This window comes from Podarcis liolepis (genome assembly GCF_965112155.1).
Source record: "Podarcis liolepis genome assembly, chromosome: 2".
In the NCBI taxonomy this organism is placed as follows: Eukaryota; Metazoa; Chordata; class Lepidosauria; order Squamata; family Lacertidae; genus Podarcis; species Podarcis liolepis.
Genome location: NC_139555.1, coordinates 114302925 through 114321612, shown reverse-complemented (window position 1 = coordinate 114321612; position 18688 = coordinate 114302925). Strand labels below are relative to the sequence as shown.

Here is an 18688-nt window from a genome sequence, read left to right as displayed (position 1 = left end):
TACAGTGGACCCTCTGGATATGAATCTAATTTGTTCTGGGGGGTCTTTCCGCAACCCAAAAAGTCCATAGGCAGAGGCACTGCTTCTTCGCACGTGCACATCGTGATAGAGAATTCCTGGGCATGTGCACATGGCGAAACCCAGAAGTATACACTTCTTGGTTTGCCGCGTTCACAAACCAAAGTTTACATGTCCAGAGGGATACGTAAGCAGAGGAGGAGGAGGAGGAGGAGGAGGAGGAGGAGGAGGAGGAGGAAGAAGAAGAAGAAGAAGAAGAAGAGGAGGAGGAGGAGGAGAAGGAGTAGTTTGGATTTGATACCCTGCTTTTATCACTACCCTAAGGAGTCTCAAAGCGGCTAACAATCTCCTTTCCCTTCCTCCTCCACAAAAAATACCCTGTGAGGTGAGTGAGGCTGAGGGACTTCAGAGAAGTGTGACTGGCCCAAGGTCACCCAGCAGCTGCATGTGGAGGAGCAGGGAATCGAACCCGGTTCACCAGATAACGAGACTACCACTCTTAACCACTACACCACACTGGTACGACTATATTATTTATTTATTTATTTATTTATTTATTTATTCATTCATTCATTCATTCATTCATTCATTCATACATACATACATACATACCCTGCCTTTTCCCCTGACAGGGACTCGAGATGGCTTACAGAGAAAAAGAAGAGCAGCTAAAAACAAATAAGAAAAACAACAATTTAAAATAAACAAACAAACACTGATAGAATTAAAATTACATATATACATATATTTAATCTATTAAAACCATACAAATGATCACAATAAAAACAGCATGGCACCCGTCCTTTCGTTAGAAGCAGTCAGTTCTCCAGAGCCTGTTGGAACAAGAAAGTCTTCACCTGCCAGCGGGAGGACAACAAGGAGGGAGCCAGTCTGGCTTCTCTAGGGAGGGAGTTCCAAAGTCTGGAAGCAGCCACCAAGAAGGTCCTTGAGGGGTTTTTTAGGACAGAGAACAAGATGTCTAAAGGAGAGTGTGTAGCTGTTTATGAATGGGGACACATGAAGATACTCAACGGAGTACAGATTCCTTCTGACAAATCCAGTGAAGCTCTGTGCTGCACAGCTCGGAATAGATTTCATTGCCTTGAAGGGCACCACAGCTGCCTTCCTCAGGCTGCATTGCTGGAAATCTGTGGCGAGAAGGAATGAAACAGCAGTCAGTGTATGTATACAGTGGACACTCGGGTTGCGAACATGATCCATGCAGGATGCACGTTCGCATCCTGGGTCTGCGTGTCTGCACATGGACGGGTTGCGATTTGGCACTTCGGTGCATTGGCAAAGTGCAATTTAGCGCTTCTGCGCACGCGCGACCACAAAAACCCAGAAGTAACCCGTTCTGGTACTTCTGGGTTTCGGTGGTCTGCAACCCAAAAAAACGCAACCTGAAGCGGCTGTAAACCGAGGTATGACTGTACAGTGGCATCTCAGGTTAAGTACTTAATTTGTTCCGGAGATCCGTACTTGACCTGAAACTGTTCTTAACCTGAAGCACCACTTTAGCTAATGGGGCCTCCCGCTGCGCCACCGGGAGCACGATTTCTGTTCTCATCCTGAAGCAAAGTTCTTAACCCGAGGTACCATTTCTGGGTTAGCGGAGTCTGTAACCTGAAGCGTATGTAACCTGAGGTACCACTGTACATTGAAATTCCTCAGTATGCCCTGAAGGTCTTGCTGAAGCTAAGCAGGTCAAGGTCTGGTCAATACCTGGATGAAAGACTGCCTGGGAACCCCATGTGATGGAGGAATGGCATCTTCCATGATGGAAGAAAGATGGAACAGGAATATAAGAAAATGAAAAGGAATGAAATGTTGAACAAGGTAACCCCACTGAATTCAACAGGGCTGATGTATCAGGAGGCAATTTTGGACTGGGCTCTTAGTCTTTCAGGTGTATGCTTTGTGTAGTAAAGATGAGCAGAGCTACAATACCTTTAAGAAGTGTATAGACATGGTAACCTCTACAGTTTTCCTTTTCATAGCTCTTCTTGCAAATTCATCATGCAAAACTATTGATTTGCACAATTTCCCCTACACAGGTGTTTCAGTACTCACAATTTCTCCTGTAACAAAGAGCCGTTGATCCAGATCCATTTCTTCTTTGGCGATGACACGATAAGTCCAATCCATACTGATTTCCCATTTTTCTGGATGAATTCCTATAAAATATGATTGAATTACATAAACACAGTGCTTTTTTCTTTAAAAATGTTTAGGGGTACTCTCATTTTCCTACTTGTATTGAAATACTGCCCCTCAATGAGGCCAAACTTAGATTCACAAAATGTTTAGGGGTATGCGTCCCCCTGTGTACCCTCCAGAAAAAAACACTGCATAAACAGGATGTGGACCCCAAGCAAAGACCTTGCTGTGTGGTGGACGGGGAGCTGGGGAATAGGTCTTAGCACATAGCTTTGTGGGTGAGTGGTTCTCAGATCCAGGGAATAGACCAGGGACGCGGGTGGCGCTGTGGGTAAAACCACAGTGCCTAGGACTTGCTGATCAAAAGGTTGGAGGTTTGAATCCCCGCGATGGGGTGAGCTCCTGTCCTTCGGTCCCAGCTCCTGCCCACCTAGCAGTTCGAAAGCACGTCAAAGTGCAAGTAGATAAATAGGTACCGCTCCTGCGGGAAGGTAAACGGCGTTTCCGTGTGCTGCGCTGGTGCTGGCTCGCCAGATGCAGCTTCGGCACGCTGGCCACGTGACCCAGAAGTGTCTCCGGACAGCGCCGGCTCCCGGCTTCTTGAGTGAGATGAGCGCACAACCCTAGAGTCGGTCACGACTGGCCCTGACGGGCAGGGGTACCTTTACCTTTATGTAGCTTGGAGGTACTACATCTTGAACCACTGTTGTCACTTGAGGTGCAGGTGGCCTCTGTGGCAAGGAGCGCCTTTTAATCAGCTTTGGCTGGTAAGTCAGCTGTGGCTAATGGGTCAGATTCAACTAAAGAGTTGTGGGATATATGGCCACTGAAGCAGTCAAATGCAACATTTCCTGTTACCTAGAGTGGATAGGTACACAGGGGAACGTTGCTCCAGACAGGGAGGACTTCCTGTCATACCTGCTCTGGAGCCTCCTCCCCCTGTATGTAACCAGGTAAATGGGCGTGACCCTAACAGACCCTACAAAAGGTCTAGCCAGACAGCCATCTTCCCCTTCTCCATTTTCTCCTTTCAGACTCCTCTTCTGGCTCTTACATTGCTCATCCTTACAGAGGATGGAAGCCACAAGTCAGAGGCCTAGCTCAGACGTCTTTGCTCTCCAAATACTGCTATGAACTGAATGTAAGTGAACTTTTTAAAGATGACTGTTGTGTTATTATTATTTTAGGAGGGGAAACTTACCAGGAACATTCTAGACTGGACAAGCCAGATTGGATCGCTTAACTTAAATGAATGCATCAACTTGCTTCTGGCAATGTGCAAGGAAATGTGCTCTGCTGCTTACTCACTAGCATGAGTGAGGAAGGGCAATACAGTGGTACCTCGGGTTAAGAACTTAATTCGTTCTGGAGGTCCATTCTTAACCTGAAACTGTTCTTAACCTGAGGTACCACTTTAGCTAATGGGGCCTCCCGCTGCTGCCGCACCGCCACCACACGATTTCTGTTCTCATCCTGAAGCAAATTTCTTAACCCGAGGTACTATTTCTGGGTTAGCGGAGACTGTAACCTGAAGCGTCTGTAACCCGAGGTACCGCTGTATTTAATCAATACATCCTCTCCTACTTTCCTCAACATTCCCACAATAACTGCATTAGTAGTTGTCAGTGCAATGACTCCTGCTTCCTCCCCCAAATTGGCTCTGGGGGGGGGTCAGGAGAACCCCAGAACAGCACATGGGGGGGGGGGGAGAGGACGAGATCGTTCCATCAGGCAAGCAAAGATGCTTGCTCCGATGGAGCGAATTCCTTTGCAATACTTTTAATCTTTCCCCATCCAAGGTAGCTACATGCACTGCCGTTCATGCATTGATAACCTCCTGACTAGATTACTGCAACATGCTTCCTTGCAAGGATGTGGTTGGCCACTGTGGGAATGGACTGCTAGACTCAGATGAGCCTTTGGCCTGATCACCTGGGTTCCTCTTATGACGTGTAATCACATGAACAGATGGATCTCCCCATACGTACTTCAGTGGCCCTTCGAAACTACAGTGTAGTGTATACATCCCATTGTGATCCCATTGCTGGCTTACGCATTAATAAGGGCAAAAGAGTAAACATTCTGTAACAGAGATAAAAGTGCGAAAGAGTAGAAATTCCTTGTCTGGATTGAATATTTTGTACCTTTTCCTCCTGATCATCAATTATTAGTAGGTGAGACTTCTTGGCTATACAGTCTTCCTTGCTCTTCTCCCAGGACTGAATTGTTCTAGAAAACCAGTAGCATTTATTGTTGTGCAGACGCCACTGCGTGGGGCACAGGTGGCAGCTTCCATCCCCTAAGAAGAAAAATTCCCATTGTTTTTAATTTGGATTTATACCTCACACAATCTGTACTTTTCAGGCGAGTCTTTCGTCATTCAGCTTCATGAGCGCTCTTGCAGCAGATCTCTCGCAGCAGTTTGCAGAACGATGTTATTTGCATATTATTGATTGTTAGCTGGAGAATAACAGAAGTCCTGGTGGTTTTAGTTGTAAATGTATGGTATTCTGTCAGTTTCAAAGAACTGAAGCTCAGCAAACAGAATGTGGCCAAAGATATGCACAGGGCAAGCCAAACCTCAGGATGGGAGCAGGGCTACATATAAGCAGTTGTTCCATTCTCCCTCCCCTCAGTTATTCATTTTCCCCGTGTTAAGTTCAATTCTCTACGTTTTCAAATCAGTTTGTGATTTGCTGCACTATCAGCAGTGGAGAGATGGGTGGAGAAGGCCTTTTGCACCAGTCTAGTGACCTCTCCTTCCCCATTATAAACACTAGGGGGTTAGGATTGCACCCATAGAGCCTGTGACTCTAGAACAGCGGTTCTCAACCTGTGGGTCCCCAGATGTTGTTGGACTACAACTCCCATCATCCCTGAGCTTTGCTAGCTAGAGGTGATGGGAGTTGTAGTCCAACAACATCTGGGGACCCACAGGTTGAGAAAGGCTGCTCTAGAAACTGAAAACTCATCAAATGAGATTGTGGGAAGTTTATTCTTAGCATAAATGCCAGGTTCCCCCCTTTCCCTCCGTCTAACGCAGAATATAAATCCTTTGGGCAGGAAAAGGTGTTAATCTTACATTGTTTACAGGCGGTCGGATCTATAGGTTGGATCTATAGGTGTGTTTCAGGCGGTCGGATCTATAGGTGCAGCAGATCCAGCATCCAAGGATACATTGCCCACTACTGTTGCCACCGTGGTGTCAACAATGACTGTGGCGCAATCATTGGAGGCTGGATTTCATGGCTCCTCAGCGTCACACTGCAATGCCCCCTCTACAGCTGCCTCTTGACAAATAGGACGCAATACTAGTCTTCCCCGCTGGAAGGAAATGGCAGGGGCTGCCCTCTGGGGTCTTCTAATCTGTACCTGCACCCAGCGTGATTCAGAGGGTTTCCCTCCCCTCGCCATGATAGCCTTTGATTTCCACTTCACCTCTCAGGTAAGGTTGACTTGATTCTTTCCCTTGTTCCCAAAGTAGATCTTCAAACACCCCTTCTTCCCTGGTGGGGAAGGCGCCATTTTGTGGTTTGCCTCAGGATGGTAAAATGTCTTGGGCCGGCCCTACCAAATGTTAAAATAATAGAAACAATCTCCAGTGCATTAAGCCCATAACTTACTCGCATTTAACATGTTCAGCTGTCCACGTGTGGCAAAAAAATAAAATACAGGGGACGGGAGTTCTGAGAAAAGTGACTTTAGTGCTTTGACTATATGCAATTCCGGCTTTAGGCACAATCCCCACAACGTAACCCCTGTATCAGTTGTGGGCTTATTGTACTTCAGCTGAAAATTTCTTTCAAGGCTGCATTTTCCGGAGCTGAGCACTAGGTGTCGCTATACATTTAGAATTTTTTTTATATTTTTTTTAGTAACGACAGTTTATTTGGAAAGCGTAGCAGAAGAAGAAGAAGAAGAAGAGTTTGGATTTGATATCCCGCCTTTCACTCCCTTTAAGGAGTCTCAAAGCGGCTAACATTCTCCTTTCCCTTCCTCCCCCACAACAAACACTCTGTGAGGTGAGTGGGGCTGAGAGACTTCAGAGAAGTGTGACTGGCCCAAGGTCACCCAGCAGCTGCATGTGGAGGAGTGGAGACACGAACCCGGTTCCCCAGATTACGTGACTACCGCTCTTAACCACTACACCACACTGGCTCTCACGATCAAAGGCAGATCAAAGGCATAAGCATGTCGCAGTAACTTAGGAAATGAATTTACCCGTCTCACACAATTTTTCTTTCAGAGTAGACCTGAAATCCTCTGACGCTTTGTTTCCTTCACATCCTGCAGGGCAGTACAGAGTTGTGTTTGGAGACCATTCAGATGCTTTGACCTGTTTTTCACGATCCTGTGGAGTTTTATTTATAACTGGGGAGGAGAAAGATTTAGACAGATTTTTTACTATGTTGTAAGTTTAAAGCTTGATAGTACTGCTGGCTGATGAGCAGCCTCCACAGCGCCCTCTACTGTGGGGTCCTTTAGGTGTCTTGAACTACAACTCCCAGCAGCCTCAGCCAGCATGGCCATGATGGGACTGGTGGGAGTTTTAGTCCAAAAGATAGAGGGCACCAGGTTGGGAGAAGATGCTCTCTTGACTTCCACAGGGATTTGTAAAGATGCTTTGCAAATACCAAGCTGTCCTTCCAAAGACAGCAAGGGGCCGAGATATTTTATATTTTTATTTATTTCAGAATCATTATCCTTTCAAAGCAGCTCTGTAAAATGAGCAAATCACCCATGTAAAATAACAATAATTTGTTTTAAAAAATCACAATAAAGCAAAGCAGCATAAAATAAAATTCAAAACTTAAAAGCAATGTTTTTGCCTGTTGTAAGTTTAATTAATTTATTACAGTTTTCCAAAAATCATTATGTTATAGCGAGACCCCAAAAAATATAAAGCACTTTCTGATTTGGTGCTCTGCACCTCCACCATATCTAAACTGTGCTGCTGTATATATGATTAAGTCAGGCGTCAGCAAACTTTTTCAGCAGGGGACCAGGTCCACTGTGTCCCTCAGATCTTGTGGGGGTCCGGACTATATTTTGGAGGAAAAAAAGAACAAATTCCTATGCCCCAGAAATAACCCAGAGATGCATTTTAAATAAAAGCACACATTCTACTCATGTAAAAACAGGCTGATTCCTGCTGGCTAACCGGGCTCAGTGCCTCCATGACCCTTCCAGCGGTGATGGGAGAGATGGGGGGGTCTGGAGCAGCCCCGGCTGGCCTGCTCCTGCTTCTCCCCTGCCTCCTTCCCATTGCCGGCGCCCTGATCTCATCCGGATCAGGGACGAAACACGCCCATCCTTCGCTACTCCTTGTTGTGTCACTGCTTCATTTCTCCAGGGAGAGAGGAGAGGAGAGGTGCCGGGGATTGCCAAGCGCGCGTGACGCAAAGGGCCTGCCCACGCGCAGGCTGAGCTCCGCGTGGGGGGGGCGGAGGGAGGCACTCTGCACATGCTTAGGAGGCGCTCGCCAGTGGCGTAGCGTGGGGGTGCAGGGGGGCCGGCTGCACCGGGCACAACACCTGGGGGTTAGGGTTAGGGGGCGCAAATCCACGGGTTAGGGGGCGCAAATTACTTGCCTTGCCCCGGGTACTGACAACCCACGCTACGCCACTGCTCTGCTAGACAAAATGAGCAACTTAATTAGGAGTGCCAGCCTGGCCCTGCAACCGTGGGGGCCCACGCAGCATGCATGGCCTTGGCACCGAAATTTGTGGGTGCCTGGCACCTTCATGGGGAATTTTGTGGGTGCCCAGGCACCCAGGGCCCCAGGGAAGTTCATTATTAAGTCTTGCGCAAATCTCACGTTATGATACTTACCCCAAACTCCCATCACTATCACTGCTGCCACCAGGACGATGTTTCCAGCCCATCCAACCTGGAGCATAATTCCATGCCAGCGTGGGCACAGTTGGTGTTCTGCAAAAACGCAGGTGAAAAGATTGGGGATAATGTTCCAAGGCAGCCCTGTGTTCAGCTTTTAACTCTGCATTGCAGGGCCTTGATGGAGAATTCCGCTATAAAATAGGGACATAAGGAAGGGCCTTGCATCAGCTCAGACTGTTACTCCATCTAGCTCAGTATTGTCTGTCTAGTTATGACTCTCAGGGCTTCAGGTAGGGGTCTTATCTGGCCAGAGAATGAACCAGGGGCTCTTTGCCTGCAAGGCATCTCTGCCTCCAATAGTGAATTTAACTGGTGAGAAGGAATGGAGCCAAAATGAGACCACTAAGAACTGGGTGTGCACCTGTGATAATTTACTGAATTGTAGAGGATCAAATGGCTGCTTAGCCCAGCCTCCAACAGTTACCAGTGGATTGAACTGTGCCCAGAATCCTTTAGCTGAATGCTAAAATGTGCTGTACTCTCTACTGCCTAAACTAGGGCTAGCCCAAGACATTTTGGCACCTGAGGCAAACCAATTTTTCTCACTTTGCCTGATGGTAGGGCCGGCTCTACTTTGCCTCTTCTTTTCCTTCTTTTGCTCATTTAGTGCTGCCCCCACCTTTTCACCCTCCTCCTTTATTAAGCCTGGTGTCATTTTTAAATACATTTTTTCTTAATTTTGTTCCGTGATTAGTGCAGTTTGGGTTTTTATTGTACTTGTTTTCTGGTTATTTTGTGAGCCATTTTAGATATCCCTTGGCCAGAATCACAGAATTCTAGAGTTGGAAGGGGCCACAAAGACCTCCCAGTACAACCCCCTGCAATGTAGGAATCTTTCACCCCATGTGGGGCTCAAACCCACATCCTTGAGATTAAGAGTCCCATGCTCCTACCAGGTGACCTATGTGGCAAAGAAATACATAACAAAACCAACGAGCAAGTAAGTAAGTAAGTACCGTATTTTTCGCCCTATAGGACGCACTTTTCCCCTCCAAAAATGAAGGGGAAATGTGTGTGCGTCCTATGGGGCGAATGCAGGCTTCGCACACCTCTCCGCAAGCAGCAGGAGCCAGCGCTGGGCTCCCACAGCTTGCAGAGAGCTGCCTGTTTGGGGGCTGGGGTCGGGGAAAGCTCGGGCTTCCCCCGCCCCAGCCCCGTGCCTGGGGGGGAAATAATTTTTCCCCTTTATTTCCCCCCCAAAAAACTAGGTGCGCCTTATGGGACGGTGCATCCTATAGGGCGAAAAATATGGTTAGTAAATAAATAGCAGCAAGGCATTTGTTTCTCAGCTGCCTTTCCTCAGAAACTCCAGAGCCAACATACAACAATATATATGAAACCAAGTTCGGCAAAATCAGAGCAGTGTCAACCACAAAAATAAATCTTTAAAGCAACAGAGCACAAATCAGTTCACCACACACATGCAAATCTGAACGAAAATGTTTCCACATGCCTTCTAAAGGCAGGTAGAGATTTGCTCAGAGGGGCAGTATCTGGAAGAGAAGTCCACAAAGTAGATACAGGAGTGTGTGTGTGTGTGTGTGTGTGTGCATGAGAGAGAGAGAGAGAGAGAGAGAGAGAGAGAGAGAGAGAGAGAGAGAGAGATTCTGCTTCCATCACCATCAATTTAACATCCCCAATAGATGGCACCTTTTGCCAAGTCTTCCTGGAGATTCTAACAAATTTAGATGAATTCACAAGAGTGAAAATACTCCCATGCAAATATGTCCGGGTCCCAGTTTGTAGATAATAAGTATCTTGAATTGCACATGAAAAAACATAGGAAGACAAAAATTGGTGTTATGCTCATGTGTGTGTGTGTGATATGAACTTGTATGGTATCAGGTCATCTGTTGAAGAGGTGCAAGTTCTCCAAAGTTCCTGTTCACCAGTCCTTTACATTTAAAGAAAGTCCATGAGGTCGCACAGGGAATTATTGCTTCATTTCTTTACATGTGAGGCTGTGAACAAAAATTCACTACTGAACCTCAGTTTAAATGTGCTGGCCCACCACAAAGGGATTATCCACAGATTATCCCAGTTCTCTTTGGAATCAGCAGGAAATGATGCAGGAAGTCTTTGTCCCATACTTCAGATGTAGAAACACTTTGCTCATCCCCTCCTCCCTTTAGTGGGTACCACTTCAGAAACATGGTGAGAAAGTGTTACATTCTCTCCCATTTCTTCCTTCAGTTTGGCACCCCTGTCTTCCACTGCCTCCTGCAGTTTGGTCAAACTCATAAAAGCCCACTACCTTTTAAAACCTTTTGTGTGCTTTCATTTCATTAAAGTCAGTTGCTTAAATGCCGGGAGATGGACCTGTGACCCTCCAGACCAGGGGTCAGCAAACTTTTTCAGCCATGGGCCAGTCCACTGTCCCTCAGACCTTGTGGGGGGGGCCAGACTATATTTTGGAAAAAAATATGAATGAATTCTTATGCCCCACAAATAACCCAGAGATGCATTTTAAATAAAAGCACACATTCTACTCATGTAAAAACACCAGGCAGGCCTCAAAAATAACCCAGAGAGGCATTTTAAATAAAAGGACACATTCCACTCATGTAAAAAAACCGCTGATTCCTGGACTGTCTGTGGGCAAGATTGAGAAGGTGATTGGGCCGTATCCAGCCCCTGGGCCTTAGTCTGCCTACCCATGCTCCAGACATTGCAGGGATGCAACTTTAACAATATCTGATTACCGTATTTTTCGCTCATTAAGATGCACCTGACCATAAGACACACCTAGTTTTAGAGGAGGAGAACAAGAAAAAAATATTCTCTCCCTCTCTGTTCAGTGCCTCTCCAGCAAAGCGGGAGGAGAAATGGAAGGGGCTCCGTTTCTCCTGCCGCTTCACTGAAGGGGCGCTGCGCAGCTTTCCCTCTCACAGCGCCAGTCCAGCGAAGCGAAGCCAGGAGAGCAAGAGGGATCAGTGCGCACCGATCCCTCTTGCTCTCCTGGCTTCAGGGATAGCTGCCCGAAGCCTCCTGAGCGCAGTGGGAGTGCTCCCGATACGCTCAGGAGGCTTCGCGTTGCTTTCGCTTCAGCGAAAGCTGCGCAGCCTGCATTCACTCCATAGGATGCACACACATGTCCCCTTACTTTTTAGGAGGGGAAAGGTGCATCTTATAGAGCGAAAAATACGGTATGTGTCATGTAAGCTGGGGCAGCTGGTTTGAGTTGGATTCCAACAGCTTGGGAGGGCCACAAGTTCCCCACTTTGAAACCCATATATTTGTTTTAATGGCAAAACATGAATGGCAGGTTATTAAACGGCACCTCATTCTTAGTCAGGCTTTGTCCAGGTCATTTTGCTGCCTGAGGTGAAGCAGCAAATGGTACACACACACACACACACACACACACACACACACACTGTGGCAAGGTGCATCATTCTGAAAGCCAACCAAGTTATATTGGCACCTGAGACAGAAAATCCCATAAGTACCTCTCCCTAGAAGAAGAAAATAAAATGATGGCAAATTAAACAACTAGCAATTTGCTACCCTTTCTTTCTAGGTAAAAATCAGGTGCCTAAGGGTAGGACTGGCGCTTGAGTACTATAATTCAGAACAAAAATGAGCTACATTTTCTCGATTAGGGTCACAACCGGAGGCCCACACTTCGGGGGTGTTGCTGTTCCTTTTTATAACAGTTATTTACCACATTAGAGGCAAATGAGCAGAGGTCCTGCTGCGAATGTTGACAAGTCGCTTCAGAAGCTTTGCAAAGTGTCAAAAAAAAAATATGCTTTTGCGGTGCAGTGCAGCACAAATAACTGGTAACTGGTGGGAGCGGATGGGGGGGGGGGGAGGCAATGGAAAAAGCAGAATTCTATGTGCCAAAATCTGCATTTTATTTTATTCTTAAGAATAGTCATGAATTGCTAATTGTATGGTGCAGCGTGCAGTGAAATTACCAAAACACCATGAAATTGTAAAATCATAAAATACTGAACAAATGACCAATGTTGAAAAAAATTCAAATCTCTAAAAAAGCTTGCTGAAACGGAAAGGTTTTCAGCAGGTGATGAAATACTGCATTTGTTAGTGGCCAATTGTAGCAGTGTTCCAGAGGACTGGTGCCACAACACTAAAAGCCTTAGTAGTTCATGTAGACACTAATGAATAAGATACAGTATATCTGTGGGGGAAATCAAGAGGGCTAGAGTATCACAGTGATCTGGCCAGTGAATAAAGTACAAGGCAGCCCTCCAGCTAACCTTGTCCTGGCCTTTTAGTTCTTTATACACTAACACGGGGATTCTCAAACGTACTGCTCCCAGGCCCTTGAAATGACTGAAAGTGACTCAGGCTCAGCAATCACAAAATGGCGTTGCAGGGACAGAGCTGGTCACAAAATGGCGGCGGATGTAGGCCGAGTTTCACATAACCAGATGGAAATTACATACACCACTCCATTGTTGGAAATTGTTAAATTCTTCCTTGTGATAAGGAGTTCTATGCATAGCTCAGCTTTCCTCAGGTTAAATAGAGGCATTTGCTCTGGAGGGAATGTGATTCAGCCTGCCCATTTTAGGAGAACTTGCTGATTTAGAAGGATCTGAAATGGAAAAGGGATTTTTATTTTCAATTTCTCCCTTCCTACGCCCACATGTCTATCAAAGTATTTTCACTCGTCTCCTGAAATTTCTCCCTCCCTTCTCTTTTCACACTTAACTTGTATCTTACTCCACCACCACACCCAAACTTCTAGTTTCTTCCATCCATCCTCCCTTGCCCTTTTATCTTCATTTCTTCCTCCTGTAACAACTTTCCTCACTTCTCTTCTGTTTCCAGCTGATGTATTATTGATGATGATGATGATGATATCAAATATTAACATTTCCCCCTAGTTTTCTTCAATATCTCCTCTGGACATTTTTCTTCAGAGGAAGGAGACCTTTCCCCCCATCCCTAACCCTCCACCAACTTCTCTGGCTCCCACCCTCCTTTACTCAGCATCCAAGGAGTTGCTGGTGCTGGCATTGCTCCAACAAAAAGGCTGTGGGATGGCTAGGAAGTGGAACAGGTTGAGGAGGGACTGAAGGGTAGGCCATGGCACTGTGACACACCTGAAAATGGCCCAAGGCCCACATGTAGCTTCCAGCCCACCAGAAATGCTGTAATATCTCAAATGAAGTCCTTTAAAATTACTTCACGCCTGACAAGAATTAGGAACTTTTCTTTCTTCAGGGAGAAAGAAAAGGTTCTTCGTTCATGTCAGCTTCCCTAGAGTTGCTGGTTCTCTCAACTGCCGTCTCACTTTGAGGATGCCCTAGATTACTCTCTAGGTCTCAATTTCCTGTGGGTAAATGTAGCGTCCAACCTGCACTTTGAGAAACAGCTCGTTCTTTCCAGCGCATGGGTTTGTTTGGTGTGCGTGCTTCAGGAAAAGGGAAGCTGGAGGAAGTGAAGTGAAACATCCTTTTGTTGTTATGATGAGGACAGAGGTGTAGAAAAGTAGAAGTGGAGATAAGTGATGCCAAAATGAGCAGACTGTCTTCTCTGTGGCAAGTCTCAGGTTGTGGTCTGAGGGACAATTGACAGGGCAACCACGCTAGGGAAGACTGGGTCTGAAAGGAGAACACTTGGGATGTCTGCACACACCACCTCGAGTTGCACAAGAATTACAAAAATGAAACAAACATGTAGGCCATAAACTAACGACTAGTGCAGCGGGTGGTCAGGCAACAGGCTCACACCTTTAAACCGTGCCGGACATTGGGTGCAGCATCTATAGAAGTGTTTTTTCTTCGCTAGGCTGGGGGAAGGAGTGTGAAATGTTGCAGAAGAAGCAACAAGCAAAGACCCATCTATGCACACGCTTCATGCTACATGCATGCTTTGAATTTGAATAAAAGCATATTATAACATCTTATTTTCCAAGCTAACCAGCATATCTAATTTTATTTGCATTGTTCTCAATTTGCCATCCTTTAAAAAAAAATCTTACTTACAATTTTCATTTATATACGTTACAATAGTTCAACAATAATTCTAACATATCAAACCTCGGCTACCTTCCCTCTCTTTCTGTGGCTCCTTACATTTATTTTCAGCATTTCCTGCATATTCCAAATTATCTTCACTTATTATTTTATTCTCATATATATATATCTTTTTTTTAAAAAAAAAAAAAGCAACAACTGCAGGTATTTAAAATAATCCTGCCCATGTCTTAATGTCTGATTACAATTTATTTCTAAAAATTTACTGAACCATTTCCATTGCTTTATAAAATTCTTTAAAATAACACATTTGTAAAAAACAAACCCAGAAGCTTTTCTTTTGGGAATTATAGGAATAGAACTACCTAAACAGTACAGAAATTTATTTATGTATGCAACTACAGCTGCAAGAACGTTATTTGCCCTCAAATGAAAAGAAGTCTAGAAGAGAAAAGACTGGCTACAGAAATTAATGGACTATGCAGAAATAATAATAATAATAATAATAATAATAAGAAGAAGAAGAAGAAGAAGAAGAAGAAGAAGAAGAATAATTTATTATTTATACCCCGCCCTTCTGGCTGGGCCTCCCCAGCCACTCTGAGCGGCTTCCATAAAACCAAAAATACAGTAAAATCACACGTTAAAAACTTCCCTGAACAGGGCTGCCTTAAGATGTCTTCTGAATGTCAGGTAGTTGTTTATCGCTTTGACATCTGCTGGAAGGGCGTTCCACAGGGCGGGCGCCACTACCGAGAAGGCCCTCTGCCTGGTTCCCTGTAGCTTTGCTTCTCACAATGAGGGAACCGCCAGAAGGCCCTCGGCGCTAGACCTCAGCGTCCGGGCAGAATGATGGGGGTGGAGACGCTCCTTCAGGTATACTGGACCGAGGCCGTTTAGGGCTTTAAAGGTCAGCACCAACACTTTGAATTGTGCTCGGAAACGTACTGGGAGCCAATGTAGGTCTTTCAAGACCGGTGTTATATGGTCTCGGCGGCCGCCCCCAGTCACTAGTCTAGCTGCCGCATTCTGGATTAGTTGTAGTTTCCGAGTCACCTTCAAAGGTAGCCCCACGTAGAGTGCATTGCAGTAGTCCAAGCGGGAGATAACCAGAGCATGCACCACTCTGGCGAGACAGTCCGCAGGCAGATAGGGTCTCAGCCTACGTACCAGATGGAGCTGGTAAACAGCTGCCCTGGACACAGAATTGACCTGTCCCTCCATGGACAGCTGTGAGTCCAAAATGACTCCCAGGCTGCGCACCTGATCCTTCAGGGGCACAGTTACCCCATTCAGGACCAGGGAATCCTCCACACCTGCCCGCCTCCTGTCCCCCAAAAACAGTACTTCTGTCTTGTCAGGATTCAACCTCAATCTGTTAGCCGCCATCCATCCTCCAACCGCCTCCAGACACTCACGCAGGACCTGACAAAACTCACCGGAATAATAAGAAATCAAGACAACAAACTTGTTATAAAAGAACAAATGACATCCTTGGTCCTGTTTCTGCTTTTTTGTTATTTTTTTGGGGGGGGGTACAAAATAACAAATACCACATGGAAGGAAAATGTGCTGAGAATCATAGAGGTATTACTGGGTACATAAATGCACTTGTTGATGATCAGAAATAACTCCAGGTTTCTTTACAAGGAATAAATTGAATATTGAAACATTTCTGCTCTCATCAAGTTTAAAAACATGCAGCCAGATCTTGATTTCATTTTTATGTGAACTTCAAATGACAACTCCCTCTCCCTATACCTAATTCAGAGACCCTTCACACTGATTATTTAAAAGTCAACTTTAACTTTGAGGGTTGCTTCCAACCATTTATTTATTTTTAATGAAAATTCATCTGCATTTACTTCAGATTTCTCCCACATGCAGTTTTCAGGTATACACATTTTTGCAAGCGATTTCCTCTGAATTTTTGTATATTATTAAAATGATATACAAAGTTATAGTTCGTATATTATTTATAGACACCAGCATATGCATATTTTGTGGCTGAGGAACTGCATTGCAAAATTCAAACACAAGTGCGAATTTTGAAATACAGTTTTGTTTTGTTTCGAATAGTGCAATTTTGGTTGTTTCTCATGAAAATGCAAACAAAACTGAAATTCTTCCCCATCCATAGGTGCCATGCACCCTTCTGTATTTCTGTCTCATTATTCAAACAAAAATCCTGCTTATAAAAGGGACAAACGAATTTTCTACAAACAGAATAAATCTAAAGGAAAAGGAAAATCATGTCCGTCTGTCAACCGATACATTACAGTGGAATCAGACAAAAACTGGAAGATACGAAGGGGTCTGAACGGAGTACCTTGTTTCTGAGCCCCAGCGGCAGTTCCTGATGCAGCCCTCCTAGACTGGAAGTTCAAAGCAGTATAACCATCTTCGCCCTCCATTGGCAAGCAGAGGCTGCAGAGAAGCCTCTCAGGGCTGCAGGGCTGTCGAAGGAGCACTGGAGGTTTGCTGCTCTAGCCTGAGTTGATGGCCAAAGATCTCTTTCCGGAGCAGCTCTTCTCTTCAACCACAATACATTCAACACATTCGCAGGCTTATTAGGTGGTTAGGGCAGGGGGTGGAGGGCAGGGTTGCTGTTCTTGTTGTAAAAAACGTTTTGTGAGTTGTTCAGTTTCTATTGTTCAGCTTTTAGAATGGAGTTTGACTTTTTTTTTTACTGTTTTATTAAATTTGCTGAGTAACATACCATTATTATATATATTCTATAAAACAAAGAATACAAACAAAATTTATTCATACTACAATGTATAACTACATAGTATTAATATATATGGTTTCTGAAAAAAGGCTCACATAACAAAATCAATTCAAAATACCATCCAGTTTACCTTTCTTTCTTTTTTTCCCTTTCCCCCTCCTCCCTCCTCCCTCCCCCCTCCAACCTTCCCCCTCGGTCAGGCCTTCCTTCTTCATATCTGTATCTATGTACACAGTCTGTTCATTCAAGCTTGTATGTTAGGGTTGGCTTCCCCCCTTTCCAGTTCCTGTAAAATGCCCATTTATTTGTGATTCTTTGGCATTTATTTTCCCATCTATCCTCTGCCACTATCTGTGCGAATATATCTGATTGTACGTATTCATATTCATTTTTCCATATTCCATTTCGCCTTTTCTTTCCATCCCAGAGCAATAACTGCCATTCCAGTTAGAAGCATAATCTTGTACAACTCTTGCTTATTACCGTATTTTTTGCCCTATAAGACGCAGTTTTTCCCTTCCAAAAATGAAGGGGAAATGTGTGTGCGTCTTATGGGGCGAATGCAGACACCGATAGCAACGCGAAGCCTCTGAAGCCTGTGCTCTGGAGCCAGGAGAGTCTGCTCTTTGAGGCTGGCGGTGGAGGAAAGCAGCGCTTTCCCCATCGCCAGCCCTAGAGGATGGGGGGGCAGCAGGAAGGCGCGCGATGCCTTGCCGCTACTCTCCAACCCGGCTTCGAGGCTGGCGGTGGGGAAAGCAGCGCTTCCCCCATCGCCAGCCCCAGAGGATGGGGGGCAGCAGGAAGGCGCGCCACGCCTTGCCGCTACTCTCCAACCCGGCTTCGAGGCTGGCGGTGGGGAAAGCAGCGCTTCCCCCATCACCAGCCCCAGAGGATGGGGGGCAGCAGGAAGGTGCGTGATGCCTTCCCGCTACTCTCCAACCCTCCTTTGGGCTTTTGTGGGAGATGGGGGAATTCCCCCACCTCCCGCAAAAGCAGGCAAAAGCCGTGCGCTCTTTAAAGGGGCTCCGCGGCTTCTGCTGGCTTTTCTACGAGGGGGGGAATTCCCCCACCTCCTAGAAAAGCCCGCAGGAGCCGCGCACCCTTTAAAGAGCAAGCGGCTCTTGGGGGCTTTTCCCCAAGGAGGTCGAAAAGCCCGCAGGAGTCACGCAGAGCTCCTGTGGGCTTTTGCGGGAGGTGGGGGAATTCCACCACCTCCCGCAAAAGCAGGGAGAAGGTCTTGGAGTAGCACACAGGCTGCGTGCAGCCTGTCCACTGCTCCCAGAGCTGCGGGGGGGTCATATTTTTTCCCTTGATTTCCCCCCCTGAAAACTAGGTGCGTCCTATGAGCCGGTGCGTCCTATAGCGCAAAAAATACGGTACTTTTTACTTTGTTATTTCCCAGTATTCCCGAAAATAACAAATCCCTATTAACTTCTATGTTTATTTGAAATAATCCAGATATTACCTTTATGATCTTTTACCAATATTCCTTAACCAGATTACATTCCCACCACATGTGTGAATATAGTCCTTTTCCCTGACCACAATGCCAGCATTTGGGACTAAACCCTTTCACTATATACACCATTTGTGCCAGAGTTCTATAACATTTTAATAAAAAATTTCTACTTCATTCTTTATACTTTTCCATTTTAATATTGTTTATATTCTTCATCAGTTCTTGGGCTGTGTTTGGATGGATCATACCTTCCTGCTCCCATTTAATCTGAACAATCCTTATCATTCTTTCTTTGTCGCTTATCATCAGTTTATATAACATCCCTGCTATCCCTTTCTCCATTATTTGCCTTTTGTTCAGCACCATATCTATTTTCATTTCTGTCCTCATCGTTTCCTCTGCTCTTTCCGTTTTTATTAAATCATAAAGTCTTTGCACTTTCAGCCAATATTGTTTTCCTATTTTTTCTTT

The 18688-nt window shown here is 45.4% G+C and overlaps 1 protein-coding gene across 2 annotated transcripts; it reads right to left on the bottom strand.

Moving 5' to 3' along the window:
- Window positions 1-618: 618 nt before the first annotated feature.
- LOC310701926 (killer cell lectin-like receptor subfamily F member 1) lies at window positions 619-16685 on the bottom strand. 2 transcript variants are annotated; one of them, XM_083493469.1, is made up of 6 exons: window positions 16357-16685; window positions 8011-8109; window positions 6400-6549; window positions 4323-4477; window positions 2092-2195; window positions 619-1166 (listed from the first exon to the last, which is right to left on the bottom strand). In XM_083493469.1, the coding sequence occupies exons 1-6, from the start codon at window positions 16439-16441 to the stop codon at window positions 1046-1048; spliced, it is 714 nt and encodes a 237-aa protein (XP_083349595.1). In that variant the 5' UTR covers window positions 16442-16685; the 3' UTR covers window positions 619-1045. The 2 variants fall into 2 exon arrangements, with proteins under 2 accessions (XP_083349595.1, XP_083349596.1); XM_083493470.1 differs by lacking the exon at window positions 16357-16685 and adding an exon at window positions 12489-14515.
- Between the last annotated feature and the right edge of the window lie 2003 nt (window positions 16686-18688).

Coding starts and splice junctions, on each gene's coding strand:
- LOC310701926 (XM_083493469.1), bottom strand. CDS start 16,441: ATGGAGGGCGAAGATGGTTATACTGCTTTGAACTTCCAGTCTAGGAGG. Junction 4,478..6,399: donor AGAAAAATTGTGTGAGACGG/GTAAATTCATTT, acceptor TTTTCTTCTTAG/GGGATGGAAGCTGCCACCTG. Junction 2,196..4,322: donor TTGATGATCAGGAGGAAAAG/GTACAAAATATT, acceptor CATATTTTATAG/GAATTCATCCAGAAAAATGG.